The sequence below is a fragment of the Delphinus delphis genome, chromosome 11 (assembly GCF_949987515.2).
Source record: "Delphinus delphis chromosome 11, mDelDel1.2, whole genome shotgun sequence".
Lineage (NCBI taxonomy): Eukaryota > Metazoa > Chordata > Mammalia > Artiodactyla > Delphinidae > Delphinus > Delphinus delphis.
Genome location: NC_082693.1, coordinates 43,282,707 through 43,310,634, shown reverse-complemented (window position 1 = coordinate 43,310,634; position 27,928 = coordinate 43,282,707). Strand labels below are relative to the sequence as shown.

At 42.4% G+C, this 27,928-nt stretch overlaps 1 protein-coding gene across 1 annotated transcript in view; it reads right to left on the bottom strand.

Annotated features, from left to right (window-relative positions):
* NCKAP1L (NCK associated protein 1 like) overlaps positions 1–27,928 on the bottom strand; it is a 42,487-nt gene extending 14,559 nt beyond the window's left edge. The window contains exons 1-22 of the mRNA XM_060024915.1: positions 27,794–27,928; positions 26,599–26,709; positions 25,778–25,870; positions 21,390–21,446; positions 20,523–20,665; positions 19,606–19,696; positions 19,378–19,515; positions 18,517–18,565; positions 18,265–18,421; positions 14,205–14,261; positions 13,817–13,913; positions 13,289–13,398; positions 12,985–13,117; positions 12,504–12,585; positions 12,265–12,323; positions 11,903–12,048; positions 9,501–9,633; positions 9,092–9,211; positions 6,743–6,888; positions 6,283–6,414; positions 2,784–3,002; positions 1,139–1,269 (exon numbers count right to left, since the gene is read on the bottom strand). Coding sequence (XP_059880898.1) covers positions 1,139–1,269; positions 2,784–3,002; positions 6,283–6,414; positions 6,743–6,888; positions 9,092–9,211; positions 9,501–9,633; positions 11,903–12,048; positions 12,265–12,323; positions 12,504–12,585; positions 12,985–13,117; positions 13,289–13,398; positions 13,817–13,913; positions 14,205–14,261; positions 18,265–18,421; positions 18,517–18,565; positions 19,378–19,515; positions 19,606–19,696; positions 20,523–20,665; positions 21,390–21,446; positions 25,778–25,870; positions 26,599–26,709; positions 27,794–27,895 — 2,506 coding nt within the window. The 5' untranslated portion in view covers positions 27,896–27,928. The remainder of the gene's footprint in view (positions 1–1,138; positions 1,270–2,783; positions 3,003–6,282; positions 6,415–6,742; positions 6,889–9,091; positions 9,212–9,500; positions 9,634–11,902; positions 12,049–12,264; positions 12,324–12,503; positions 12,586–12,984; positions 13,118–13,288; positions 13,399–13,816; positions 13,914–14,204; positions 14,262–18,264; positions 18,422–18,516; positions 18,566–19,377; positions 19,516–19,605; positions 19,697–20,522; positions 20,666–21,389; positions 21,447–25,777; positions 25,871–26,598; positions 26,710–27,793) is intronic.

Below are 27,928 nucleotides of genomic sequence, written 5' to 3'. Positions count from 1 at the left end.
AGGAGCTGATAAGAAGGGGACATCTGAAGCCTCCAACAGGTAAAGGGTAGGGTCAGCTCACTGATGGAGTCAGTATGAGGGTAAGAAGAAGGCAGAGCTGGAAAACAGAACTGTATACTCTGACTTTCATAACACCCCCCAAGGAAGGGGAAGAATGGAGAGGGCAGGGTCATTGAAACATCTCCTACCTGTCTCAGATACCACGCGGGGTCCATGATTTACATGGAGGTGAGAGGAAGGAGGAAGCAGTAGGATAGTTCATGAATCAGTCAGTCAGTAAACCAAATCTATTAAAAAGGATCTGCATGGCTTCAAGCCCTCTTTAAAAAGAGAATAACTTCCCAACTCATTCACGACACACTCCTCATCTGCCTGCCTTGAGACACAAAAGCGCTTCTATACACTGGGGAGAAGCGTGACATAGTGACTAAGCACCCAGGCTCTGGAATTTGACTGCCTTGAGTTGAAATCCCAGTTCTACCATCTATGAATGATGTATGACCTTAATCAAGCTCCTTAACCTCTCTGTGTCTCAGTGTCCTCATCTGTAAAATGGGGGTAATAAGAGTACCTACCTCAAGGCTGCTGTGAGGAGTAAAGGAGTTAAATACATGTGAACATTTAGAGCCAAGCCCACACTAAATGTCATCCATTAGCTCATCATCATTATTAAACATCAGCAATCCAAGCACTAGCTAAGGCTCTAAAACTTATCCCTCAGGAAGAAGATGCCATGATGTCAGACCACTGTTTAATAATTCCAAACATCAGAATGTCCTCCTTACATTTATCCTTTACCCCTCATTATATGTCCTACTCTTTACTCTTTGTGGAAATGGAAAATAACCATTTACTACCCTTCGAAGAATAAATCCTTTCAGTGACTTGAGTGCCCCTGCCTAGCTCCTAACTCCCCGCATCTTCCCTCTCCACCTTCAACCCCCAAGCCACTCCTCAGTTCTGGGTCTCACTTGAAATCTCTTTTTACTGTCCCTAAGGTAGAATCTAGCAGAGATCTAGAAGAGTACAGAATGAGCCTCTGGGAAGGTAGGAGAATTTAGATGGGATCCATAGGTTAAGATATTGTATTGAGGGGAAAGGTTCGGCTCCCTGACAGGAGACCAGGCTCTGGGCTCACCAGAGATGTCAGAGAACTCCTCTGCGCTGAAGTTCTGCTCCCCGTCTCTGGGGAGGCTGATGAAGGCCTGCATGGCTGGTGAGAGGATAATGGTCCCACTGCTTGCCTGTCTAAGCAGACTTTCTAGGTACCTACAAGGTTGGCAAGAAAGCACAGAAGATCAGTGTTCAATCCTTTCTCCCTACCACCACCACTGGGCTCAGGAAGAGAAACTCCACCAAAGGCTGGGGTGGGGAGAAGAGACTCAAAGAAGACAGTACAACACTCTAATTAACACCCCAAGCTGTTGGCTCAAGAACAACTGGCAGTAGCGTGGTTCCGCTTTGCCTCTAATCTGCAGGGCATTTGGCTGTGCTGTCAGGCGTAACGGTGTGCACGCCCTACCACCTTTACCAGCTACTGCATGCCCCTCACCCTTGGCCTTCCTCTGTCAGGTGAGACAAGCCTAAGCTGACAAGACAAAAATCCCTACTAATTGGGCTCCTCTGAAATATACTTAGCCTCAGCCTCTCCAATGAGAGTGTTGGACTAAGGGCCTAGGACCCTGGAAGCAGGTCTCAAGTCAAACCTCCTGGACAGAGAGAGGCCCCGTGAACACTTGTCATCCAGTCTCCAAATATGCCCTCCTGACCTCCGGGCAAGCTGAGAAGGCCTCCAGCCAGTGTCAGGAGAGGGCGTGGCAATGCCTGCCACTCACCCAGGCACGAGCTCCGGGCCTAGGTCTTACAAAAGTCACAAGCTAACCACGGGTAGGTCAAAACCAGCACTCAAACGTGAGGTTTTTCTCTTTTAAGTTGAATCAGTTGTCAAGTTTTTGAAACTGAGAGATTTTACATTAAAATATGGATTTAGTGGGGCAATGATCAGATGGGGCTAAGTGGTGGCCGTCGCCTTTCAGAGGGGCATGCCCTCTCCAACTACTCAAAGTCCCCACCTAGCCCACAACACCCATTTACCTTACCTGCCAGGCCCCTGTTGGCATTTTATTGTAAACCTTGTCTCAGTCTTTCTCCCTCCTCAGGGGGTTCTTTGCAGCCGGGCGGGCTCCTGCCGAGCTGATACTGGATTAAGAACGCCACCCAGTGGCTTAGGGAGGTAGGAATCCAGCTCCTCTCCATCCTTAACCCTCAAAGGAAATACTGCTGACCCCTGCCTCCTCCAGTCTGGAGGAGGAGGCCCCTTTCGCTATGAAGAGCAATCTACTAGACGCGACACGGTCATGTCGGGAGGTAAGGAGGCAGTGCTCCGGAGAGATGGTGTGAGACAGAATGGTCTCCAGGGGGAGAAACTGGACAAAGAGAGAAATAAAAAAGAACTTCAGAAAGAGGAAGAGAGATCATTTGAAATGAAAACAGTAAGAATCCAGAAAAGGAAGGTTAAGAACGGCAGATTAAGAGGAAAAGGGTCAAATTGTTACAGAGTAGATCAATGGATGTTACATGGAAGCTTAGAAAGAGACCTCATGGTGGACAGAGGGGATCTGAGTTTGCCCCAGCTTACAGCTCCAGTCCTCGGGCAGAAACAGGCTTCTGTTTGGGGGTCTATGACCCTAGGAGCTAAAATGCCTGGTCCCGAGGTCCTACTGCATAAAGGAAAAAGTGCTAACAAAGAAGCAAGGCAGCGAGAGAGGATAAGCAACACTGACCAATTTGTGTACAGAGTGGTGATAGTCTGTTCCCCACACGAGTCCAGTGGCTGCGTCTGCTGCAGGAGGGCGTTGCGGATGACTCTGGACACATCTGCACCCAAAAACTGGGCCAGTGACTTTATGAAACCGATGTACGCTTTGACTCCTACCAAGAGCTCAGAAGGCCTGGCGATCTCCTGGGTTGTGGCATTGTAGCCAGCCAGCCACACAATGGCTCTAGGTGACAAAAACCATAATCACAATCATAATGACAAACATAGTAACAGTTATCACATTTATACTGTGTTCTGCGTGCTGTACTATGATCTAACTACACGCATTATCTCATGCAAATCTCACAGCAACCCAATAAGGTAGGTACAATTATTATCCCCATTTTACGGATGAAGAAACTGAGACAGACCACACAGCTGTGGTGGTCTGTGAAGACCACACAGCTAGCAAGTGGCAAAGCTGGGACCTGAATCAAATAACATTTGATTCTCAATCACCATGCTCTTCTGCCTCCTCTGGAGAAATTAAATCAGGTGGTAAAAGACCTGGGCTCCCAAATGCCATCTAACACTACGTGCTTGCTTACAACCTCCTGCATTCTCAGGGCCAGCATTTGTCTTTTCTCCTCAGAAAGAATTAGTTCCAATGACTGTCAGAAATGGAAAACCACACCCAGAAATCCTTAGAGGTGCAGTGCAATCCCAAGTGGCCACGGGATGCCAGGTGGAGAGAGGGTACACTTGGTTGGCACACATCTATAGCCAACCTTAGAGAAGGTAGAATAACTGTTCACACTATTATTTTAGGGGCACACCAGGAACACCCCTCCTCACTGGACTCCCAGCCCCTTCCAAAATACCTTCCCCAGGAACCTGAGAATTCACAGTTAGAGTCAGTCCTCTGCCTGAGGCTTTCTTCCTTGTTAAAATGTAAACAGTAGGGGAAAGAGGAACATTAGACTTTGCCAACACAAGCTTTCGTCAGTCATCTGCACATCAGTATGAAAGAGTCCATCAGGTTCTCCCTAAAGCCACAGATGTTTGGGCGTTTTTTGTTTGTTCTGTGTTTTTGGAAAACTTTATGGCAGGGGAGGGGAAGGGAACAGGAGGGCCTACTCCCCAGATGAAAAGGAAAAGAGAAGAGGTACCACTTGAGGAAAAATACTACGGAAGGGACAGATGGGAGGCAAGCCTAATCTATTTTAGAGTTTTCATTGAGGCCAAACCTTTAGGCCAACTTCCAGGCTTTAGGAACAATGATGCCAGTGACATGCTGCTCCAGGGCCTAGAAACCATTGCCAGCTTCTGAAGGTTTACACATGGATGATCATCAAATTGTCATCTTCTTGACATTTTACATGCACCTGAGACACTTCCTTCCATATAGCTAAAGTGTACGGAATGAAAACAAACTAATTTTACTGTCACCCAAGCAAAAAACTAATTGAAAAATTAGCCTGCATCTCCTACAGTCAAGGCACAGACTCCTAACTGTTCTCCCTACTCCTGTCCTTGGCCCCCCTAGTGCAGACAGAGTGAACCTACTGAAATGTTGAGTGAAATCATGTTCCTGCTCTGCTCAAACCATGCCTAGGCTCCCCGTCTCACTCAGGATCAAAGCCAAAATCCTTACGATGGCATAGAGCCACCTGAACCGTCAGTCTGCCACTCCTCCAGCCTCTCTGACCTCACGTCCTACCAGTCTCCCCCTGGCTCATACTGGTCTCCTTGTTCCCTGAACACACCAGGCATGTTCCCACCTCAGAGCCTTCGCACTTGCTGTTTCCTCCGCCCAGAATGTCCTTTCCCCAGATAGTCACCCACTTGGCTTCCTCAATTCCTTCAGGAGTTCACTCAAATGTCACTTTCTCAAGCAGGCCTTCCCTGGCCACCCTATGTAAAATTTCACCACCACCACCACTACACACTTCCCATCTCCTTTTCCTGCTTTAAACTTTCTGCTTAGCACTTATTTTCTAATCTACCATATATCCTACGTTCTTATTTTGCTTGTCTCTCCCGCTAGAAGGTAAGCTTTATGTGGCCAGGAGTCTTTATTTCTTTTGTATACTGCTGTATTAACAGCTTTGAGAACACTGATGACACACAATAGATGTTCAATAAATACTTGTTAAGTGAATGAGTAAATATACTACATATTGCAAAATGAAACACAGAAGACTAGGAGATTATTCATAAAAAATTTTTCCCCTCACTCCCCTAATTTGCCTACTATAGTGCCCAATTTGAATATAAGGAATGTTCCTGCAGCTTCAGGGAGCAACAGAATGAGAGGCAAAGTGGAAGGAAGGGAATTTATTTTGTTGAGGCCTATATATGTCACTCATTATTATCTTTAATTCTCTACCAATTCTCAGTTACAGGTAATTCTCATTATAAGGTAAAGATCATTATCCTTACTCTATAGGGTAGGAAATTAAGGCTCAAACAAGTTAGATAACCTGCTCTGATGTCTTAGCTAACAGCATCGACACAGATCTGCTGACTGCAAAGGCCCCAGTCACCCTACTAAACCAGTGATGACCAGTTCTGGTTGTTCAACAAAACCACCTATAGAGGGACTTCCCTGGTGGTCCAGTGGTAAAGAATCCGCCTTACAATTCAGGGGACATGGGTTCGATCCCTGGTCAGGGAACTAAGATCCCACATGTCGTGGGGCAACTAAGCCCGTGCACCACAACTACTAAGCTCGAGCGCCTCAACTAGAGAGCCTGTGTGCCACAAACTACAGAGTCCATGCGCTCTGGAACCCGTAAGCCACATCTATGGAGTCCACGTGCCCTGGAGCCCGCACACCACAACTAGAGAGAAGCTCACGTGCTGCAACGAAAGATCCCACACGTCTCAGCGAAGATCCAGCATGCTGCAACTAAGACCCGACGCAGCCAAAAATAAAATAAGTAAAAAATAAATAAATAAATAAAATAAGTAAATAAATAAATAATAAAATGAATCTTAAAAAAAAAAAGAAACCTATAAAGGTTTGGGGTTCTTTTATTTGTTTGTTTGTTTGTTTTTGGCTGCATTGGGTCTTTGTTACTGCGCGTGGGCTTTCTCTAGTTGCGGCGAGCAGAGGCTACTCTTCGTTGCAGTGCATGGGTTTCTCATTGTGGTGGCTTCTCTTGTTGCGGAGCATGGGCACTAGGCGCACGGGCTTCAGTAGTTGTGCACACGGGCTCAGTAGTTGTGGCTCGCAGGCTCTAGAGCACAGGCTCAGTAGTTGTGGCACACGGGCTTAGTTGCTCTGCAGCATGTGGGATCTTCCTAGACCAGGGATCAAACCCGTGTCCCCTGCATTGGCAGGCAGATTCTTAACCACTGCGCCACCAGGGAAGTCTGGGTTCTTTTATTTATTTTTAATAGAGATGCTTGGAACCTATGCCAGATTGACTGCATCAGAATGACCACCAAGATGGATCTAATGGAACCCAGCTTTGAGAACGACCATACTAAGCAAACAGAAGACAACAAAAGAGTGGTACCTGTTGAGTCTGGCCTCTAGATGGCTGCTGAGATACTCAGAAGGGAAGATGGTGTGTTCAAATACACAGAAGCTGTGTACATGATTCATTGTCAGTGCCAATTCTGTCAAGTTTAGGTGTAGCTTGTCCATGCTGAGTAAAATTGAGAAAGTAAAATGAGCCTCCATTACAGGTCTGGCACTGCCTGCTAGTATTTGGGGAGGATCTGTCAGGCCCATGACCCTCAGACCCCTTTCATCTTCTGGAAAAACTCAGCCTAGAAGAGTACACATTGATGGTGACTTCAAAGGCAAAGTAGAAAATTCATATTTAAGCGCTTTTCCATATCTGTCATTCCCCACCACCACTTCCGCACTCTTTTGCTGCATCACCTTCCCTCTTTCCTATTCTCCCTTCTTTGAGGTAGTACCCTGCTGGTAGTGCCCTTAGGCCCTGCTGGACCTAAGGCCTAGGTCCTCACTTGGTGACAATGCTGCGGTTCTTCCGGTGACTCTCAGCTCCTGGTTTGTCCCTCTCAGGCTCTCCTTTTCTCGGAGTCTGCCTCTGCTTCATGGTTTTCTTGTTTTTGGCCTTGCTGATGGTAGTGGCACAGTGCTTAGGTAGAAGCTTTAGAAACAAACACAAGTGAATGGAGAAATGAGATTCGTTCCTAAAACTGCCGAGTAATCCATCTAACAGTTATAAATAGGTCCCTCCCTTATTGTCTGTTCTTTTCTCGTTCTGCCTTTCCCTCTCTTTCCTTCCATACATCTCTTCATTTGGAATTACTCTTAGAGCACGATAGCAGCCATGAGAAAACTGGTTTTCTTACTTAATAGTCACACTTGTTTTTTTTAAAATCCAAGCTTCTACTGTTTCCAAAAAATCAAGTCTACCTTGATGGGCAAAGGTGTGTCAACCTTGAAACTATGCAAAGCTGTCTGTGGTAGATTCTGAAAGTAGTTCCAAAAACGCAACTCCATTAGTAAGGCAACATCACTATTTATTCAAAATGATAACTTTGGAGGGGTCAATACTCATTTGCAAAAGTTTTGGTGTGTGTGAAAATAATACATAATGTTTTAGTCAACCTTGATACAGCACTGAGCAAATATCTTTAACTGTGTCCTTTGTATGTAGTAGGTATTCAAGTTGAGCGATGAATATACCCATGATTGTACTTGTTTACATATCTTCCTTGCATTAATTATTTAAATTTATTTCAAACATGTATTTGTACACCTTTCTCCCTTAAATTGGGACATTCCCCAAGGGCAGGAATTGTGTACCTTTCCTTCTGGGACCCTATCCCAAAAACCCAGCACAGGGCTTAGTGCCCAATACCCAATAATATAGCAGCTAACATCCCCAAAACCCAGCACAGGGCTTAGTGCCCAATAAATACCCAATAATATAGCAGCTAACATTGATTGAGAATCGCATACCAAATATTTAACATATGCTATTTCATTTCACCTTTATGATACTTCTTTTAAGAAACTATTTTTGGACTTCCCTGGTGGCACAGTGGTTAAGAATCCTCCTGCCAATGCAGAGGACACGGGTTCAATCCCTGGTCCAGGAGGATCCCACATGCCACAGAGCAACTAAGCCTGTGTGCCACAACTACTGAGACCGTGTGCCACAACTACTGAGCCCGTGCGCCACAACTACTGAAGTCTGCATGCCTTAGAGCCCACGTGCCACAACTACTGAAGCCTGCGCACTCTAGGGCCCATGCTCTGCAACAAGAGAAGCCACCACAATGAGAAGCCCACAAACCGCAACGAAGAGTAGCCCCCGCTCACCACAACTAGAGAAAGCCCACACACAGCAACGAAGACCCAACACAGCCAAAAATTAAAAAAAATAAAAAGAAACTATTTTTATCCCCATTTTACATATGAGAAAATGGGAAGGTTAAGTAATAATATAACTGTGCATATGTACACACACACACACACACGTACGCACGCACACGCACACAACCTGACTCTCCTCCTACCAAAGTTGCTACAAAGCCTGACTCAAACCCAGGAAGGGTGGGTAGCCTAGGAAACCTGAAAGAATCCAGGGCAACAGCGGAACAAGTTCTTCATTTTCAAATTTCCTATAAACTTAGGTTGAGCTAATCATGACCGGGTGCCATGAGTCAGTCAACGGAGGGGAGGGGAAAACAACAGACAAAGACACAAAAGCAAAGCAGAAATTTCCAGCTGAAAATCAGCAAACAGAATCCAGAAGCAAAGGGAAGAATAACACTATGATGGTGAAGTATGTTGAATTAGTGATTCAATATTCAAATCTATTAACATAATTCAAAATACTAATAAAATCAGGAAGGATGACTCCTCAAAAAAAAAAAAAAAAGACACAAAAGCAGCCCTGGGGATAAACACAGAGGAGGTGCCTGAAAATGTTCAGATAGCTACAGATTAGGGTACAGATGGACAGAAAGGTGAGACAAGACAGGTGATCTGGGGCCACTGTTCTAAGTATGTGTACACAGGGCAGAGAGAGGAGGGGAAGTAAATTAGAAAGTTAACTCATCTCTTGGAACACTTCAAATGAAAGCACAGATTTTGTTGCAGTGCAGCTGTTCAAATTAGAGTATTTTTAGACACCTCTATTGAGTCCCAAGGGAGTAAAGACTGCCGATGGGACTACACTAAAAAAAGAAGCCTGCCATAAACTCATGTACACAAAAGCCCTAGCCCTACCTGAAAGGGTTAGAGAACTTGATGTTTGAGAAGAAGATAAAGGTAGATAGAGGGGAAGGCACCAAGGGACTGCAGAGGGCAGACTGAAACAGAGAGAGGGCTGAGCCTACCTGCTCACTCAGGTTTCGCTGTTCAGCACAGACCTCCAGGACACAGTTGCTGGTCTGCTTGGCCAACTCTTCCAGGAAGGAGTTGCAGTGATGAAGGCCATGGTTCTTCAGGTGGGGGTACTTTGGGAAAGAGGACCCAAGGAAGAAGCTGTCATCACCAGGACAACCACTTCTTCCTCATAATACTGTTCTGAGGCCCAGCCTGAGCCACCCACTCCCACAGAAGAAGAAAATGAGACTCAGAGAGAGTACACATTCTACATAAAGCTGAGACATTTAGGGACTTGCATCAGATACCTAGGTTTGTACCCTTCCTGGGACCAAAATCAACCCTTGGAATTGTGTTTTGGGGGAATAAGAATGAGATGTGATTAAAGAGATGACAGGGTTTGGAGTTCAGAGTACTCACCTCCTCTGGGCACATCTCATGAGTGCAGTGGACAAAGTGAGCACAAATCAGGGGAAAAGCGATGGCATAACGCAACATGGCAGGTTCCTCCAGGGTCATAGCAAACATCTTCTCAAATGTACGAAGATGAAAGCTGCGGAAAAGGGGGAAGGACACTTACAACCAGGGTTTAGGAGCTGGTCCCTTTGAGATAGGGAGAATATTCATTCTTTCAACAAATATTTATTGATATTCATCCCTCCCTCCTTAATTTCCCTACCCTTAAGGTAGACGGGAACCCAAGAAACTCAACCCTTTCAGACATTTTTACTGGATCCCAGGACAGGTTAGTATTGGGTTGGCCAAAAAGTTCATCTGGTTTTTTCCCATAAGATGGCTCTAGTAGCACTTAGTTGTCTTTAACTTCATTCGAAACAACTTTTGTTAGATTGTATTGTGACAGCTGTCATATCAGCATGCCTTTAAAAAAAAACTTATCAAAATTGGTGAATTTTTGTGTAGCCATTTTAGTATGGAAGATGAGAGAAAAAAAGCAACATTTTGGGCATATTATGCTTTATTATTTCAAGAAAGGTAAAAACGCAACTGAAACGCAGAAAAAGATTTGTGCAGTATATTGAGAAGGTGCTGTGGCTGCTCAAAGTTGTCAAAAGTGATTTGCAAAGTTTCGTGCCAGAGATTTCTCGCTGGACAACACTCCATGGTCGGGTAGACCAGTTGAAGTTGACAGCGATCAAATTGAGACATTAATTGAGAACAATCAATGTTATACCACGCAGGAGATAGCTGACATACTCAAAATATCCAAATCAAGAGCTGAAAATCATTTGCACCAGCTTGGTTACATTAATCGCTTTGATGTTTGGGTTCCACATAACTCAAGCAAGAAAAAAACCTCCTTGACCATATTTCCACATGTGATTCTCTACTTAAACATAAAAAAAGTTCCATTTTTAAAACAAATTGTGAAGAGCGATGAAAAGTGGATACTGTACAATAATGTGGAACGGAAGAGATCGTGGGGCAAGCGAAGCGAACCACCACCAACCACACCAAAGGCCGGGCTTCATCGAAAGAAGGTGCATATGGTGGGACAGGAAGAGGGTCCTCTATTATGAGCTCCTTCCGGAAAACCAAATGATTAATTCCAACAAGTACAGCTCCCAGTTAGATCAACTGAAAGCAGCACTCAACGAAAAGCATCCGGAATTAGTCAACAGAAAACACATAATCTTCCATCAGGATAACGCAAGACCACGTGTTTCTTCGATGACCAGGCAAAAACTGTTATAGCTTGGCTGGGAAGTTCTGATCCACCCGCAGTATTGCACCTTCAGATTTCCATTTATTTCGGTCTTTACAAAAATTCTCTTCATGGAGAGAATTTCAATTCCCTGGAAGACTGTAAAAGGCACCTGGAACAGTTCTTTGAGCAAAAAGATAAAAAGTTTTGGGAAGATGGAATTATGAAGCTGCCTGAAAAATGGCAGAAGGTAGTGGAACAAAAGGGTTAATACATTGTTCAATAAAGTTCTTGGTGAAAATGAAAAATGTGTGTTTCATTTTTACGTTAAAAACCGAAGGAACCTTTTGGCCAACCCAATAATACCTCCTTCCCTTTTCTTATACAAAATTTGCTATTCCTCCCTCAGAACCTCTGCATGATTTGGGCCCTGATTTAGAAGTCCCTCAGTATTACTAATTCACATCTCTCTCAAAACTTGACACTCAGGCTCCAGAAAACTTTCTCTGATTAATTTCATGAGGCTGATCCTTCCTCAACCCTGTATTCTCTCAACATCATGCACATTTGCCATTATTATGTTGATGTCCTTTTCACACGTGGGTATTATACCTCCCCACTCATGCTGAATGCAGATAGCAGAGCCAACATATTGTGCTGTGTGTTTGATCCCTCAAAGGGTAGAGTTATGAACAACAGTGGTCACTTAGTAAAGGCCGAATGATACCCAAGGAAGACAAACTCATTTGCATTCTCTAAAGACCCTGTTCCCCAGCCCTCCCAATTATTTTCAGTCCTCTCCACTAAACTCCCAAGTTTTCTATGTCTCTTTTAAATCACAATGTCCCAAGAATAAAAAGAAGGAGGTTCCACATATAACCGTGAGGAAAAGATAATCAATGAATTATCCCAGAGAAGAGAATGCTGTGTAAAGTCCAAATGGCTTTCCTAAAGAAAGCCAACACAAAAGGGAATCAACTTCAAATTCCTACCACTTGATAAAAGCTGGAAAGAAGAAGCTGTGGAGTTTGAGCATCCGTCTTTAAAGAGATCTCAAAGAAAACAAGCCTTTCCTGTGTATCTGGGGGAATTAGAGTCCTCCACAGAGGCCAGGCAAGAGATCGGGTCAATTGATAAAGAGCTCTGAGTCAGGACATACCAGAAAGTAGATAAATCAGAAGTTTCCACCAGCATATTCTCTACTGAGTCCAGCATTTGAGAGTGAAAGACAATGAGGTTCATCACCTTGGCTAAGTCAGGGTTCTCGTGCAGGTGCAGGGGAGCCTTAGCCACACTGGTATACGCCTATGGTTGGAGTTCGGAAAAGGGTGGAGAAAAACAAGATAAATGAAAAAGACTCCCAGTCTTGGGACTACAGTTTGGCTGGTATTTGTCCTGTCCAATCAGCAGTTTTCAGTGTTGAATCATTCCATACAGCAGAGCTTAGGAGTTAGAAAGAGAAGGGATTGTGAGGGAGAGAAAACCTTGAGAATGGGGGACCATTAACAGAAACAGACCTACCTGTAGACGGAACCAGTCCAGCCTCAATCCAGAAAATTCAAATTTTTCTCCATTATCAACTGTAAGAAAAATAGAAGTTTAAAAGGAAATAATAAAACAGCACCTCTATCCAACTGCATGGAATGGTATAATAGGTCCTCTTCAAAGTCATCTTGGCTATTCCCTGGCTCAAGAGATCAATATTTCTAGAAAAAAAGATGTTTGCCATCACTCTTCCTCCTCCAATTCCCTCCAGTTACCTTGCTTGAGATTCAGAGAGGAGAGAGTATTGACGAATGAGGACATTATGATGGACTCCTCCTCAGGACACACAGACAGGTTCTAAAAGAGAAGGTGGAGTTACCGTCAAGAAGGTACAAGTTCCGCCAAGAGAGAAACAAGACCACAAGGCTCAGTCAGTGTATGAAGGTAGGAAGAGCTGCCAAGTGCCACAAACAGAGAGAAAGAGCCAAACAAGACATGGAGGAACCTCCCTGAGTTCCCTGCCATGCTAACACCCAACTGCCTTTTACTCTTCTCTCCTATTTCTGTGCAGCCTCACTTGGGGAAAAAAATTGCTATGGTTATTAGTCCTTTTTTTAAATTTTAACAAACGTAGAGGGGAAAATCAGGCTTTTTGACACACAATCTACAGAGCATGAGATTCAGCCAGGGTGGCCCCCAGGGGAAAATGACCAGGGATCACCCCCAAATTTCCAAAGTATCATCAATTAAACATACTTGAATGATGTCACTGAGCACAAGAGCATCAAATCTGGCCAGGTACTGAAGGTGGTATTGCTCTATCACCTTGACGTGTCTTCGGACCAGAGCCCTAATCTCCTCCAACAAGAAAAGCAGTTCTGCAATGCTCCTACAAAGTCGAGGATGAGAACAGAGAGCTGTATGAGACTGAAAACGTGACCCGAAACAAAGACAGCGACAACAGGGCAGAAACTGAGACCTCCCGAGGTCACTTGATGTCCCCCCGTCCCTTTTCCCAGTCCATCTAAGGTCAAGATTCTTAACCATGCCAAGTACTAACGAGTCAGCGTAGTCCTCAGGTGTCTTTGTCTTGGTGACATTTTCTGTGTGGCGAACCAGCCAAGTGACCTCATCACGAATGAAGGACAGGGCCATGAAAGCAAAAAGGGCCTAAGGAGGGGACAGGGACTATGAGAATTTTCAACTTTATAAATGGATTTCAAAGCACAGAGAAGACTATCATGAAAATATGCATATGGAAACAACGGTGTAACCATACCAACAGTGGTATCCAATATTAAACACAGAGACTCACAAAAAACTATCTGTCTTCAATTAGTTCACAGTCAAATAGAGGATAAGGCAAGTACACAAATAGCTATAATATATGATATACTATGATAGTGCCCAAAAAAGAGATACAAGAAGTTTTAGGGTACTCTAAGAAGATTCAAGGGAATCAGCATATACATACACAAACAGAACAAAAAACTCAGAAATGCAAAAACTCATGAATGCCAAGTCATCCCCCACATAGGAGTCTTTTATCATTGAACATCGTCCCCCTCCCAACGTTTCTTTCTCTTGCCTTGGGACCCAGTAGTCCTGGTTCATCGGTTAACACAGTCTCCAGCTCCTTCACAGCCATCCGCAGAAATTGACGCCTTTGAGAGTGAAACTGGCCACTGAGGAAAGAAAGTGGAAACTAGAGAATATTGCCTCACCCACCCTTAAAAATCTTCCAAAGGCAGTGCAGAAGACAGCTGCATTTAGGAAGGGGTGTCAGCTAGGAGGAAGGTTCAATGCCACAGTTAGACCTGGTAAGGAAACACAAGAATCTGTGGGGCAGCAGCAAGTTCTTGGGTTGAGACAATAAGGCTGTACAGAAACTTGGGTGAGAACAAGGAGAGGAGAGAACAATCTCAGGAGAGATTCCTATTCCATCCCCTCTGGAAGAGCTCATTGCCCGCCTTTACCTGTTTGCAATTGCATGTTCCTTGCTTTCCTTTACGTCTGCCACTCGCTTGCCGTACCTGAGGATTGACATACACACAGAAGGGTTGGCCATACCACCAGCTAAAGGCCTTTTCCCACCTTCCCAGTCCTCAGAGATTCCAAACTACAGCCTGCAGGGGCATGGGCAGCCTTCACCATCAGGATCTTTCCAAACCTTACTTTTTACCCTGACCTATTAACAAGAGATTCATAGAGTTTAGAGATTATCTAGTTCTCATCATTATTTTGCAGATAAAGAAAATAATACCTGCAGAAGAAAACTGACTTGCCCAAGGTCACATAGGGTTTTAATGGCAAAGCTGGAACTAGATTTCTTGTCCTGTGCTCCTGCCTTGACACCTTCAAGCTGAAGTACTCTTCCAGGTTTGAGGGAAATACAAAGAAGCAGTGCATAAATATGACACTGCTCTCAAGTAAAAGTAGTTACTCCAGGGCTTCCCTGGTGGCGCAGTGGTTGAGAATCTGCCTGCTAATGCAGGGGACACGGGTTCAAGCCCTGGTCTGGGAGGATCCCACATGCCGCGGAGCAACTAGGCCTGTGAGCCACAACTACTGAGCCTGCGCATCTGGAGCCTGTGCTCCTCAACAAGAGAGGCCGCGACAGTGAGAGGCCCGCGTGCCGCGATGAAGAGTGGCCCCTGCTTGCCACAACTAAAGAAAGCCCTCGCACAGAGACGAAGACCCAACACAGCCAAAAATAAATAAATAAATAAATTTATTTAAAAAAAAAAAAGTAGTTACTCCAGCTCTCCCCTGGGTCCCATTCCCACCCACCTCCACTTAGAATTTAACCTTATCAGTTACCCTTTTGTCACTTCAATCTCTCTCTCTCTCTACTGGTTTATTCTCTTCTCCCAATAAGCCTCCCTTATTCTAAAAGGACCCTCGCTTGACCCTGACAATCTACTGAACTTTGCTCATTCTCCCACACCACCAAACTCCTCCAGAGAGACACCTTTACTCTTTTTCACCTCACCTTTCACTGACCCTTGAAGTCCATATGATCTTAGACACTAAACAAACTGCTCTCTCTTAGGTCACCGTCAACTTTTGAACCACCAAATTAGATGGCCTTTTCATTGTTCTTTGTTTCTCCGTAACATTTGACTCTCCTGACCATACTTCTTTTTTTCAACTACTGACCCATGCTCAAAAGTCCCACGCTACTTTAGGCTCTGTGCTCTCTATGTCCCTTATATCTGTCTTCTCTTGAATTGCATCTGTTGCCACCACATTAGTCGAATTTATAACCTTTCGTTTCTCTTCTCCAAACCACCCCTTATTGAGCTTAGCACAGAATCAAAGAAATTTAGAGTTGGAAAGTATCTTAATCAAATCAGGATTCAACTCCACAGCATTCCTGGTGGGTAATTATTTCATCCTCTACGTGGTATGATGGAAAGTGAGAGGATTAAGAGTCAAAAAATCTGGAATGATTTCCTAATTTCATCTCTTATTAATTGAGTGACACTGAGACTGAGCCTCTATTTTCTCATTTATAAAAGAAGATATTGGGACTTCCCTGGCAGTCCAGTGGTTAGGACTCAGCACTTCCACTGCAGGGGGCACGGGTTTGATCCCTGGTCAGGGAACTAAGATCCCACATGCCGCGTGGTACAGCCAAAAAAAAAAAGAAAAAAAGAATATATTAAACATATACCTGAGTATAAGTAACATGAAGATCAAATTAGATCATTTATGGCAAAGAACTCCCTAAACTATAAATCTTACATGTTAGTGTTGTTCTTAATGATGGGGAACAACACACGCTTCAGACATCCCTTCCATTCCCCAGAAGCGGTAATCATTAGAAAGTGTTTCTATATATCTGTATCTATTTACCTCCTGTAACTTCTAATTATTAATCTTAGATTTACTCTCTCTTAAGTCTGGCAATGAATTTTTAATAATACTCAGTTGTTGAGAGTATGATGAATAAGTATTCTCATAGATGGTAGATAATACATCTGTTTGGAGGACAATTTGGGAAGAGCTATTAAAATTTGAAATATGCATATCCTTTACCCCAGCAATTCCACCTGTAAGAATTTACCCTATAGAAATGTTCACAAAGATATATGTCTAAGGATGTTCATTTCAACATTGTTTGTAAAGGTTTTTTTTTTTTTAAAAAAAAAACAGGAGGGAGTGAGGGAACACTTCAAATGTCCATCAATAGTGGATTGGATAAATAAATTATGTTACAACCACATAATAAAATACTGTTTGAATGTTAAAAAGAATAAGTCTCTGTAGACTGACACGCAAAGATATCCAAAATAAAGTAAAAAAAAAAAAAACAACTTCAGGATATAATGTAGAGGGGCTTCCCTGGTAGCACAGTGGTTAGGAATCTGCCTACCAATGCAGGGGACACGGGTTTGGGCCCTGGTCCAGGAAGATCCCACATGCTGTGGAGCAACTAAGCCCGTGTGCCACAACTACTGAGCCTGCATTCTAGAGCCTGTGAGCCACGACTACTGAGCCCACGCGCCTAGAGCCTGTGCTCTGCAATGAGAAGCCACCGCAATGAGAAGCACGTGCACCACAACAAGGAGTATTCCCCACTCGCTGCAACTAGAGAAAGCCCGTGCGCAGCAACAAAGGCCCAACGCAGCCAAAAAAAAAAAAAAAAAAAAAGAATATAATGTAGAATGTGGATCCATTGCTTTTTATCAATTGCTTATATAAGGTTGAAAATATATGCACACCTTTACATGTTCATTATAATCTACTAGATTATAAAAAAATTATAAAAAAAAAAAGAAAAATCACTCAATGGCTCCCTATCCCTTTTTTAAAAAAAATAAATTTTTTTTGGCTGTGTTGGGTCTTCGTTGCCGCGCACGAGCTTTCTCTAGTTGCGGCGAGCGGGAGCTACTCTTCGTTGTGGTGCGTGGGCTTCTCACTGCGGTGGCTTCTCTTGTTGCGGAGCACGGGCTCTAGGCGCGCAGGCTCAGTAGTTGTGGCGCACGGGCTCTAGAGCACAGGTTCAGTAGTTGCTCCACAGCATGTGGGATCTTCCCAGACTGGGGATCAAACCCGTGTCCCCTGCACTGACAGGCAGATTCTTAACCGCTGTGCCACCAGGGAAGTCCCTCCCTAGCCTTTTTAGAACAGGCTCAAACCCCATGACAGGACATCCAAGGCCCCAGCTTACCTCTCCAAATCTGTCTCTTGACAACATCTTCATTTTTGTAACCTGGGCTATATGAATTTCTTAGAACTTGCCATGCTCCTTTTTGCCTCGAAATCTTGATAGTTTCTCTGCCTAAAGTATCTTTCTCTGCCTTAAGCAATTTCCCTGCCTTTCCATCCCTACCCCCACCACTCCAGCACACACACACACACACACACACACACACACACACACACACGCTTCCCCTTTTTAATTCTTCAGGTCTATCTGTCTCCAGGTTTTCCTGGATCCTCCAGGGCCAGTTTAAGTACCCTTCTAAAGCACTTTAGGTTTATACATCATAATCCCTTATTATATCACAACAGTTTATTTTTCACTAATTTGCAAGCTCTTTGAGAGCAGGGATTCTGTCTTTTTTTATTTAATAAGCACATATATTGCACTTACAAAGTACCAGGCACTTTTCTACATGCTTTATAAATAGTTACTCTTTCATTCCTCGTAACAACCCTATGAGGTAGGTCATAGGGAAGTATTATTATTATTTATAGACAAATTGAGGCATGGCATAGAGAAGCTAAGTAACTTGCCCAAGATCACATAGCCAGTAAGTGGTAGAGCTGGAATTCAAACACAGGTAATCTGGTTTCAGAATCCGTTATCTTAACCTCTATGCTATCTTACTAACTAATGTATCAAGTGAAGTACCTAGTAAATAGAATGTATTCAATAAATATTTGTTCAATAATTAGAATTATTCCTTAACACCTGTACTTGGGACACTTATGGAGACTAGAAAAGGATATCAGGAGGGGCTAAAAATCCCTAAAAAAAACGATGTCAGGAGGGGCTAAAAGATTAGCTGGGACCTCATATCTCACCCTTTCAAACCGCTAAACAGATCCTCGGTGACCTTGTGCACTTGTAGCACATCCTCCCGTATGAGGGTGATGTACAGGGAACCCTGCAGACACAGCTTCCACAGCTTCTGGCACTGGCTATTGGAGTTGAGGCACCCGTGACAAAGAAGAAACCCAACTGTGGGTGGGTAAAACAGTGCAGAGGAAGACTTTTAGAATTCGATCTCCATATAACATGCTATGTCTGTTCCCACCTCATCCCACAAAACTTACTGACAATCCAGCGCTCCATCACTTCCACAGACAGGTACTCACAGGCCATCTATGAGAAGAGAGGCGGAGATGGTCTAGCAGTTATTTAACTTGGTCTACGCTAAAGACTAAGGCAGTCGAGACAAGGGCAGTCAAGCTAGAGTTTGAGTATTAAAACCAACTTTTATTTTACCAGACTGGATAAGGGCACATTGATAAGCCAATATCTGGGAAAGCTGCCAGTAATGGAGGTGAGGCACTAGAAGTGGAGTGAGGAGAAAAGAATATAGTTGAGAAAAGAAAAAGGAACTTGGACTGGAAGTGAGGACAAACAAATGGTTTGACATAACTTCTCTTCAACAATTCAGGAGAGTAATACTCAAAATCTCATGATTTCCGTCTCCCTTGGATTCTTTTACCATGTAAAGTATACGTCACTTGTTTGGTGCTTCTCATACTCTTGTACCGTCAGTTCTATTTTTATGAATACACGGCATATCTTCCTACTAGATTATAAATTCTTTGAAGCAAGGACCTTGGGCCGATAGTAGTTGAATAAAAACATTTGTTGATTAATTGACATCTATGCTCAAGTTCCTGCTGGGCTGAATAGGTGCCTAATGACCCAGTTTCATCCATTCATTCATTCTATGAACATTTATTAAATTCCTTCTGTGGGCAGGCACACACTAATCCTGGTCCAAAGAAAATCTCCAACCCAACTATGATTGTTTTAGCCACAAGAGGTGATCAACTCAGAGGCATATCCTAGAAGAGGGCTAAAGCACTCTTAGGGCTGATGTTTCCTGAAAAGAAGCACCCTCTAAAGAGATGGCCTTGGAAAGAGAATACTTCCACTGACAAGAGGAAAAGGGAACTCACTGTGTCTGAATTAGCAGGGTTAATCATGGCTGCAGGGGTGCTGATGAGACTTAGAAGCTGGGCACTACGCCACTGCTCAGCCCCCTGGTTCCTTCGGACAAACAGAAAGTGCAAAGAAAGCAGGGCTCCACTCACAGCCTGTGGAGAAAAACAAATGAATCTCCAATGTCAATGATGGGGACAACATACTTCTGCCTGAGGAATTCTCCACTCTCTCAAGAAACTTGCCTTTGTGTGAGGCCCAAACTCCTCTGTCAGCTTCTTCAGAGGGTGGTCATACTCCAAGACCATCTGACCAAGACGGGCAAAACTGGGGTCACTGGAAGCATAGGAAAAAGGAGTTACAGCCCTCCCTTAAACATGATGTAAACTCTCATGTTTGCATATAGGATAACGATGTGTACATAGTCTGGTATTCTCCACCACCTCCAAAGATACTAAACTGTGAATTACATATACAGATAACCCACTCCAGGCCCAGGTATAACTAAGATAGAATCACATGATTTGGGGCTGGTCCATGAAAGTTTCTTCATTATAAGCACCTGAAATAAGGTTGGACACATGATAGGTATTCTATAAATTCATATTGATTAGTCACAAATCAAGTAGTATGGCTGGACCCAAATCTGTATACAACCCAAAAGAATATATATACATTCAAAGCGAATGATAGGTCATGTGCCTAGGTATTCATGTAGGCACATGGGAATACACATCACACATAGAACAATGTTCCACGGGCCCCTCTGATCCCTCTGGTCTTTATTTTTTTCAGCCCTTAAATACTTTTATTTGCACTAATGGAAAGGCAAAGAATTGCAGATAATCCAAAATCCATTTATATTTGGCTCCAAATGTATTTTCAAACATTACTTACCTCTAATGGCTTTAACTTTACTAATATTATTCCTACCGATATTAAAAAGAATTTTCTTTGCCTTTTGCAATAACCTCAAAAGCAGAGTGGCAGCCAGCCCAGGATTAAAAACTCATTAGAGACAGGGCAATTGTTTTACTTTGCCTGGGTTATCATATAGACTATAGATTCTCACATGAGAAAGCATGCCATCTATTTCTCTTGTATCCACCTTTACCTCATAGCACCACGTATGAGATTCTTCATCTTGTATATCTCAACTCACCCATGTCCATGCAGCATCTCATGGGCACAGTTGTACACGCCAATGAGCACCCGTCGATCCTCAATCCGTGACAGAAGTAAAATAACTGAGGTATAGGTCACTATCAAGTCCAGGTAACTCCGAGTGAAGTCAAAGTTGAGATTCTACAAGGAAAATACATAGGAACCCAAGAACAGCAAGGCCTATTAACCACTATTTCCCCAACCATTCCAGACAGTGCTAAACAGACTCTGGAAAGATCTATTTAGAAGGAGAAACTGACAAGACTGCAAATTCAGAAGGAGAAAATTTGAACAAAATTCAGGAGCTAAAAGTGAGCTCAAGATATAAGGAGGCCAGGAAATAAGGTGGCATTTAGAGGTTGGAGGAGGTAGAATAAGAAGATTTTTATGTGAATTCTGGATTAAATAAATCACATTGCTGATCTGCTTAACATGTAAATACACTTTTTTTTTTTTTTTTTGCGGTACGCGGGCCTCTCACTGTTGTGGCCTCTCCCGTCGCGGAGCACAGGCTCCGGACGTGCAGGCTCAGTGGCCATGGCTCACAGGCCTAGCCGCTCCGCGGCATGTGGGATCTTCCCGGACCGGGGCACAAACCCGTGTCCCCTGCATCGGCAGGCGGACTCTCAACCACTGCGCCACCAGGGAAGCCCGTAAATACACTTTAACTTCAACATTTTTACAAAAGAATTATAGTCCTGGAATTAATAGCCATTCATTCATTATACAGTATATATTATATTATATATATTATATTATAGTCCTGGGGGAATAGCCATTCCTCCAGTCCCATCTCACCCCACACTGTCCCAACAGAGACAATTTCCGTGGCTCTAGGATAGAAGAGAATTGCCAAGAATCTTACAATATCAAAATGGCACTGGCAGGCATCAATCGTGTTGAGAAGTTCATATACATGATCCTGGGGGCAGAATCGGAGATGAGAATGAATAAAGAATAAAAAGAAGATGACAGGTACTACCAGAATTTGACGGGAAGGTTCTCTCCCTTGGAGGTCCTAGAGAGCCACTGAATAACATAAGGGCGGGTTGCTGAGTAGAGGGAGTTCCTCCTCCGTAAGCTGTCCGTGGGCCCCTATCAGTCTACCCTACTGGATGCCCATGTCTCCACAGGCACAAGTCACTACTACATTATGCACACTTTCCCTGATCTTATCATCCCAGTGCCCCCTTCCTCCACCAAAAAAGGTTACAAGATGCAGACCATCTGATAGGCTGTTTCTAAACTACCAAAAATCAGACCCATTTTTATTGATGAATCCCAAAATCAGTCTGTTCTTTGATTCTGTCTCTTATTCTCAGAAGTTAATCATTAACAAATGGGAAAACTACCCAACTTTCTACATGTTTCTGTTTACTGATCACCTACTATGTACTAAGTACTTACTAGGTAAGTTGCATATACTTCATTTAACCTCATTTCAGTGTGAGAGGGATTCTTTTTCTTTTCATACATAATTTTACCTAAATAAATATGCAGTTTTACTGTGGACACTTCCCTCCCCGCAACATCAGCACCCACCCTCCATCCTGCCCAACCCTCAGGTAAACAAGTTTAACAACCCGGTATGTCCTTTCTTAATTTTCATCCTATTTATATAATCCTATTAGATAGGGAGAAAAAGAGAGAGAGGGGTCTTTTTGAAAATAATTTGTGTTAAAAATTTGAGATAATATTACACTGTTCTTATTTTACTTTTCTTATTCAACCTTACCTGCTAAAAGTCCTCAAGTCATCTGGTAGAGCACTAATGTACTTCTTATTAATGGCTGCATAATAGCCCATGGTACGGCCAGTTCATTCAGCCTTTTTCCCACTGATGAGTGTTTGCTTTGTTCCAATTCCTGGCCCTATCCACTGCACATTGGTACTTTCATTTCTACAAAAGTGGAACTGCTAGATCAAAGGGTATATATATTTTTATTTTTAAAATATGTTGCCAAAAGATTTGAACAGGCTCTTTACAATTAAAAATATAAAAATGACGAACAAGCACATGAAAAGACGCCCAATAATATTAGTCATCAGGGAAATGCAAATTAAAATCACAAGAAGATATCACTACACACACCCAACAGAATGACTAAAATTCGGGAGTTCCCTGGTGGTCCAGAGGTTAGGACTTGGCACTTTCACTTCAGTGGCCCAGGTTCAATCCCTGTTCAGGGAACTAAGATCCCGAAAACTGTTTGGCACGGCCAAAAAACAAAAAAAAAAGAATGACTAAAAGCAAGTGTTGATGAGAATGTGGAGCAACTGGAACACTAATATATTGCTGATGGGAAGGGAAAATGGAACCACGACTTTGGAAAAAATGTTTGGCTGTTTCTTATAAAATTAAACATATACATACCATATGATTTAGCAATTCAACTTCTAGATTATTTACCCAGGTGAAATGAAAAATGATTTGTACTCAAATGTTTATGGCAACTTGTGCATAATGGCCAGAAACTGGACACAACCCAAAAGTCCATCAACAGGTAAGTGGATAAACAGATTGTATCCATACAATGAAATAGTGCTCAGCAAAAATAGGAAATGAATCATGAAACATAAACAAATCTTAAAAACATGCTGAGTGAAGGAAGCCAGACACAAAAGAAAACATGCTATATAGATTCTAATTATATATATGAACCCCTGAAAAAGAAAAACCTAATCTGGAAAGCAGACCAGTGGTTGCCTGGGGCCAGGAGTCAGGGAGGTAGGGATGGACTGAGGAAAAAAAGGTGCAGGGAAGCTTTGGGTTGATGGTAATTTTCTGTACTTTGTGGCGGTTGTTACACAGGTGTATACATTTGCAAACTTATTAAATGTATGGGGAAAAATGTTTCCAAGTTACCTTCCCCAAAAGGCTGTATCTAAAGTAACATATGGGGAAACTGAGGCTAAGAGCAGTTAAGAAACTCCCCAAAGATCACAAAACTAGTAAGGCAAAGTATCAGAATTAGAACCCGGAGGCCATGATCTTCTGTCTATACTACATAATCTCAAGACCTCTGTCTAGGTCAATGCTGCCTCCTTTGCTGGGAGGGCCTGTCTACAACTCCTTCCTGCAACCCAGTTCCCAAGAGATATAAGATATAACTGAAGTTTGCTTTCAGCCTCTCATACAACCAGTGTCACTACACTGTAAAGACAGAATCAGAAGGGAATGGATTTAACATCTGTTTGGCCTATTACTTTATTATATGCTAAACACTGTACTAGATGTTTTCAATGTGTTATCTCATTTAATTCTCACAAATACCCCATGTAGTAAATCTCATTTCCCCTTTTATAGATAAAGAAACTGGGAGTCAAAGAGTTTCTTGTCTAAAGCCATACAGTTTGTAAGTGATAAGGCTGAGATTTAAAACCAGGTCTGTCTGATTCAGAGCCTACCTACTTTACAATGCACAATACCTCCGTGTCTCTATTTCCCTTCCTGCCCTGAATGAGGCATACTAGATTCCTTGGGCTCAGAACTTTACCACTGCAGCAACCAGAGGTATCCTAAAATCTCCTTTGGACAAATTTTCTAATAATAGACTTTTTATATGCTTCCAGCATTCTTCTACTACCTCCACCAGTGCCTACCTTCTTCCTAATCACTACTCTCAATTCCAAATGAATTAACCTCTGACCTGACCCTCCCTCTTCACTGCATGATCTAATGAACAGCCTGGATTAGCTCCCTAGAGAAAATACAGGACACCCAAAGCAGGGTCCCATACGCTTGTACCACCTGAAAAAATACTATAATACCATCACAAACTTAAATGGCTCAGATGACTAAAATTCGTGTTATTTCTTGAATACATAAATAATAGGTGTTCATTGCAGAATAATTAGAAAATACAAACATAATTTCAATTTATTTTTAAAGCCACTCATAATCTCACTATGTAAAGAAGTTCCAGCCTTATTTATATGCATATTTACCTATGTAAATATACATTTTAGGGACATCTCCTGTCGTAAGCTACATTGTAATTTGCTTTTATACTGAAGAACATGTGAAGAGCATTTTTCCATGCCGATTAATATAAATATGTGTTATCCTTAACAGCTGTATAATATTCATTTATAGACATATACTCTGAACTTTTAACTAAACCTCTATTTCTTGAATATATGATTATCAAGTTGTCACTATCATAAGTAATGCAACAGAGTACATTCTTGTACATATACCTTTGCACTTCTGATTGTTTCCTTAAGACAAATTTCTAGAATTAGAATTGTTACATTTAAAAGTATATATTTTTAAGACTTTTGAAACACCATATCGATCTGCCCTTCAAAAACATTGTACTAAATAATTTTTCACAGTTTATGTTTACAAAAATAGTACATGCTCATTGTTTAAAACTCAATTTATCATCCATGTATTATGCTACCAAACACTGTTAACGATTAGACAAATCCAAACTGAGGGAAATTCTGAAAAATAACTAGTCTGGACACTTCAAAAAGGTCAGTGTCATGAAAGACAAAATAAGGCTGAGAACTATTCTAGATTAAAGACTAAAGAGACATGACAACTAAGAGACATGACATCATAAATTCAATGTATGATCCTTGAGACAACTAGAGGAATATGAATATGGGCTATATATTAACTACAACATTGTAGCAATTTTACATTTCCTGAGTATGATAATTGTATTAAGGTTAGGTAAGAAAATATTCTTGCTCTTAGCAGATGTATGCTAAAGTGTTCAGGGAGGGAAATGTCACGATGCCTGCAACTAACTCAAATGGTTCAAGAAAAAAAAAAAGGTAAACAAACATGGCAAAATACTAAAAATCAGGAGATCCAGGGGGAGAGTAGAACAATGTTCATTGTACCATTCTTGAAATTTTTCAGTAGATTTGTAATAAACTATTGGTTAAGAATACTTAAAATTTTAACTCAAATAATACAAAAATGTATAGTGTAATAAGTTAAAGCCAATCATAATAATCCACCCCCAAAGGCAGGTATTTTTAACAGTTTAATGTGAAATATTCCACATCTTTCATATATATATATATATATATACACTAACACTGTGTATATAAGTTTATGTATCTTTTAAAACAAAAATAAAATTGTATCATAGACTATTCTGCAACTCACTTTCATTTAACAATACAACTTAGATATCCCTCCATATATCAATACATCTTATTTTTTCAAGAAACGGGAATAAGGAACATAAAAGAACGTCCAAACATTGGGGACCTGGGCTAGAGAGAGCTCACCCGAAATTCCATAACGTCCACAAATGACTGGTAGTAGTTGGTGAGGAATCTAATTATCTCAGATTTTTCCCGATGTACTGGTCCTAAATGTTGCTGAGAGAAACAAAATAAAAAACACAAATTAAGAAGACAATTGATCAAAGTAACCCAAGAAGAACAGGGGTTGTACCTAAAACATTCTTAAAGAGGGTTAAAATACACTGACAGAGGAAGCTGGAAAGTCTTCGAACTCGGAAGGTTTTTAAACAGAGAATACTCTCTATCTAGGCAGGATGGTTGCATGCAATCCTGACTGGATATAGATTGTGAAATGAGAGGAAATTTCAAGGTCTCTTTCAGCTAAAGAGGTTTATTATTCATATCAAAGTCAAAAGAAGCTGAATGAGAAGATGCTATAGATAAGATGGTAAGAAATCTAGGGCTAACATTTAATAAGGGAGAAGTAAGGGATATGACACTAGATGCATAACTCTAAGACAATAACCGAGAAAACACTGAGGGGGAAATAGGAACAACAATAAAATATATGCAACTGCTTCATCGATAGAGCCATCTTTCTTGGAAAGAACAAAGTGTTCTTGTGAATCTTACAATGGAGAAAGGGGCAATGCTTTGCTCCAGTTTACCCTAGGAGAATCCCATCTTATCTCAGAATTCTTAAGACTACAACAACCTGAAGCCCTGTGGTTGAGCTTAGGAAAACTAAAAGAAGGCTACTCCATCCCCTGCCAAGTTCAAAGAGAGGCAGTCAAAAGAGAGTTTGAACCATCCAAGCACAGAGTTATTTCAGAGAAAGGAGAGAAGAGGGACAGCATTCTCACCGTGCTGTTTCGGACATCTATGTTGGGAAATTTCTTGTTGATGTACTTCAGAGATGATTCCATGGACTTTTCCAGTAAGAAAGGGGGCTTGGATTTGGGGTCTGAACAAGTCTGCACAAATAAATAACAGTATATTTCAACCCTTTCTCCCGCTCCTTGGAAACATACCTCTTCCTGCATCATGCATTCTCACACAATCTCTCTTAGGGAAAGGGAATCTGGGAATTAATTATAAAAGCATAAGAGTAGGTCAGGAACAAGTTCCAGGACATTAAGCCAACTATCAGAAGAGCTAAATAACCTCAGCATTTCGTCTTGCTGGGTAAAGCTTAACATCTGCTCGCCCGGCACAAAGAGGAAGCTCTCTCCTCACCCCTCAGCTGAAGCCGGAAGGAGTGAGAAAAGCAGCTGCTCAGGACTTAGACTCTGTGGGAGAATCAGTGTCACAATTATGTCCATTATATAAGCATCTTATCCCAAAGGGCATTTATAGGGGGCATGGAGACAGAGAAACTATGTCCCCAGTGATTTGTTTTATTATGAAATGCACCAAAGTCCCCTCCCCCCAAGTCCCCTATTTTCTCTTCCAGAAATTCCCCACTCCCACCTGTCTTTATCTCTTAACTTCACTAGGCCCAGCCCCTAGTCCACCTCTTGCCACCAGCTTCTCCCAATTCCGAAGTTCCTATCCTAAACACACATATATATAAAACCACCGCAACAACTGTCTCAGAGCCTAAGTCCCTCAGAAGGTACCTACTCTTTTTTTAATCCAAATAGCGTATCTATTTTTTCCTTTTAGGGAAAGTACTTGCACGAAAAAGTTTTTGCCAGAGACCCAACTTTGGCTGTCTTCAGAGTGTGGGGGACCAGCACTAAACGATAAGACCCAGAATTCTAGACCCAGACTTTTATCCAGGAGACCCGGAACACAGTTATTTCCCATCCCATCTCTAACCCCAGCAGGAAGCAGACACCCTCGTTGGGGGTGAGAATCATACCAAGAAAGGCGGAAGCCCTGAAAAAAAGCCTCCGCTTCTGCCTCCCAGCACTGGCTGTCCTACATAATCCGAGTGACTGAAGGCCAGTTAAACTAGAGAGAAAGAGGAGCAAGCCTAACGGCTGGACCTGCCTCAGGGTTCCCTGCCTTACGACTGCTGGAATAGTTAGTACTAGTCCACTTGCCTATGCTTACCTTCTTGATGTTATACATTCGGATGAGAACCCCCTGACCTCGGTCATTCAGGATAGTGAGCTTCTCTGCTAATTTATGCTCGTAGGCAGAAGTCAAAGACATGATGGCCACGGAGAGAGAGGAGCATCCAGACAG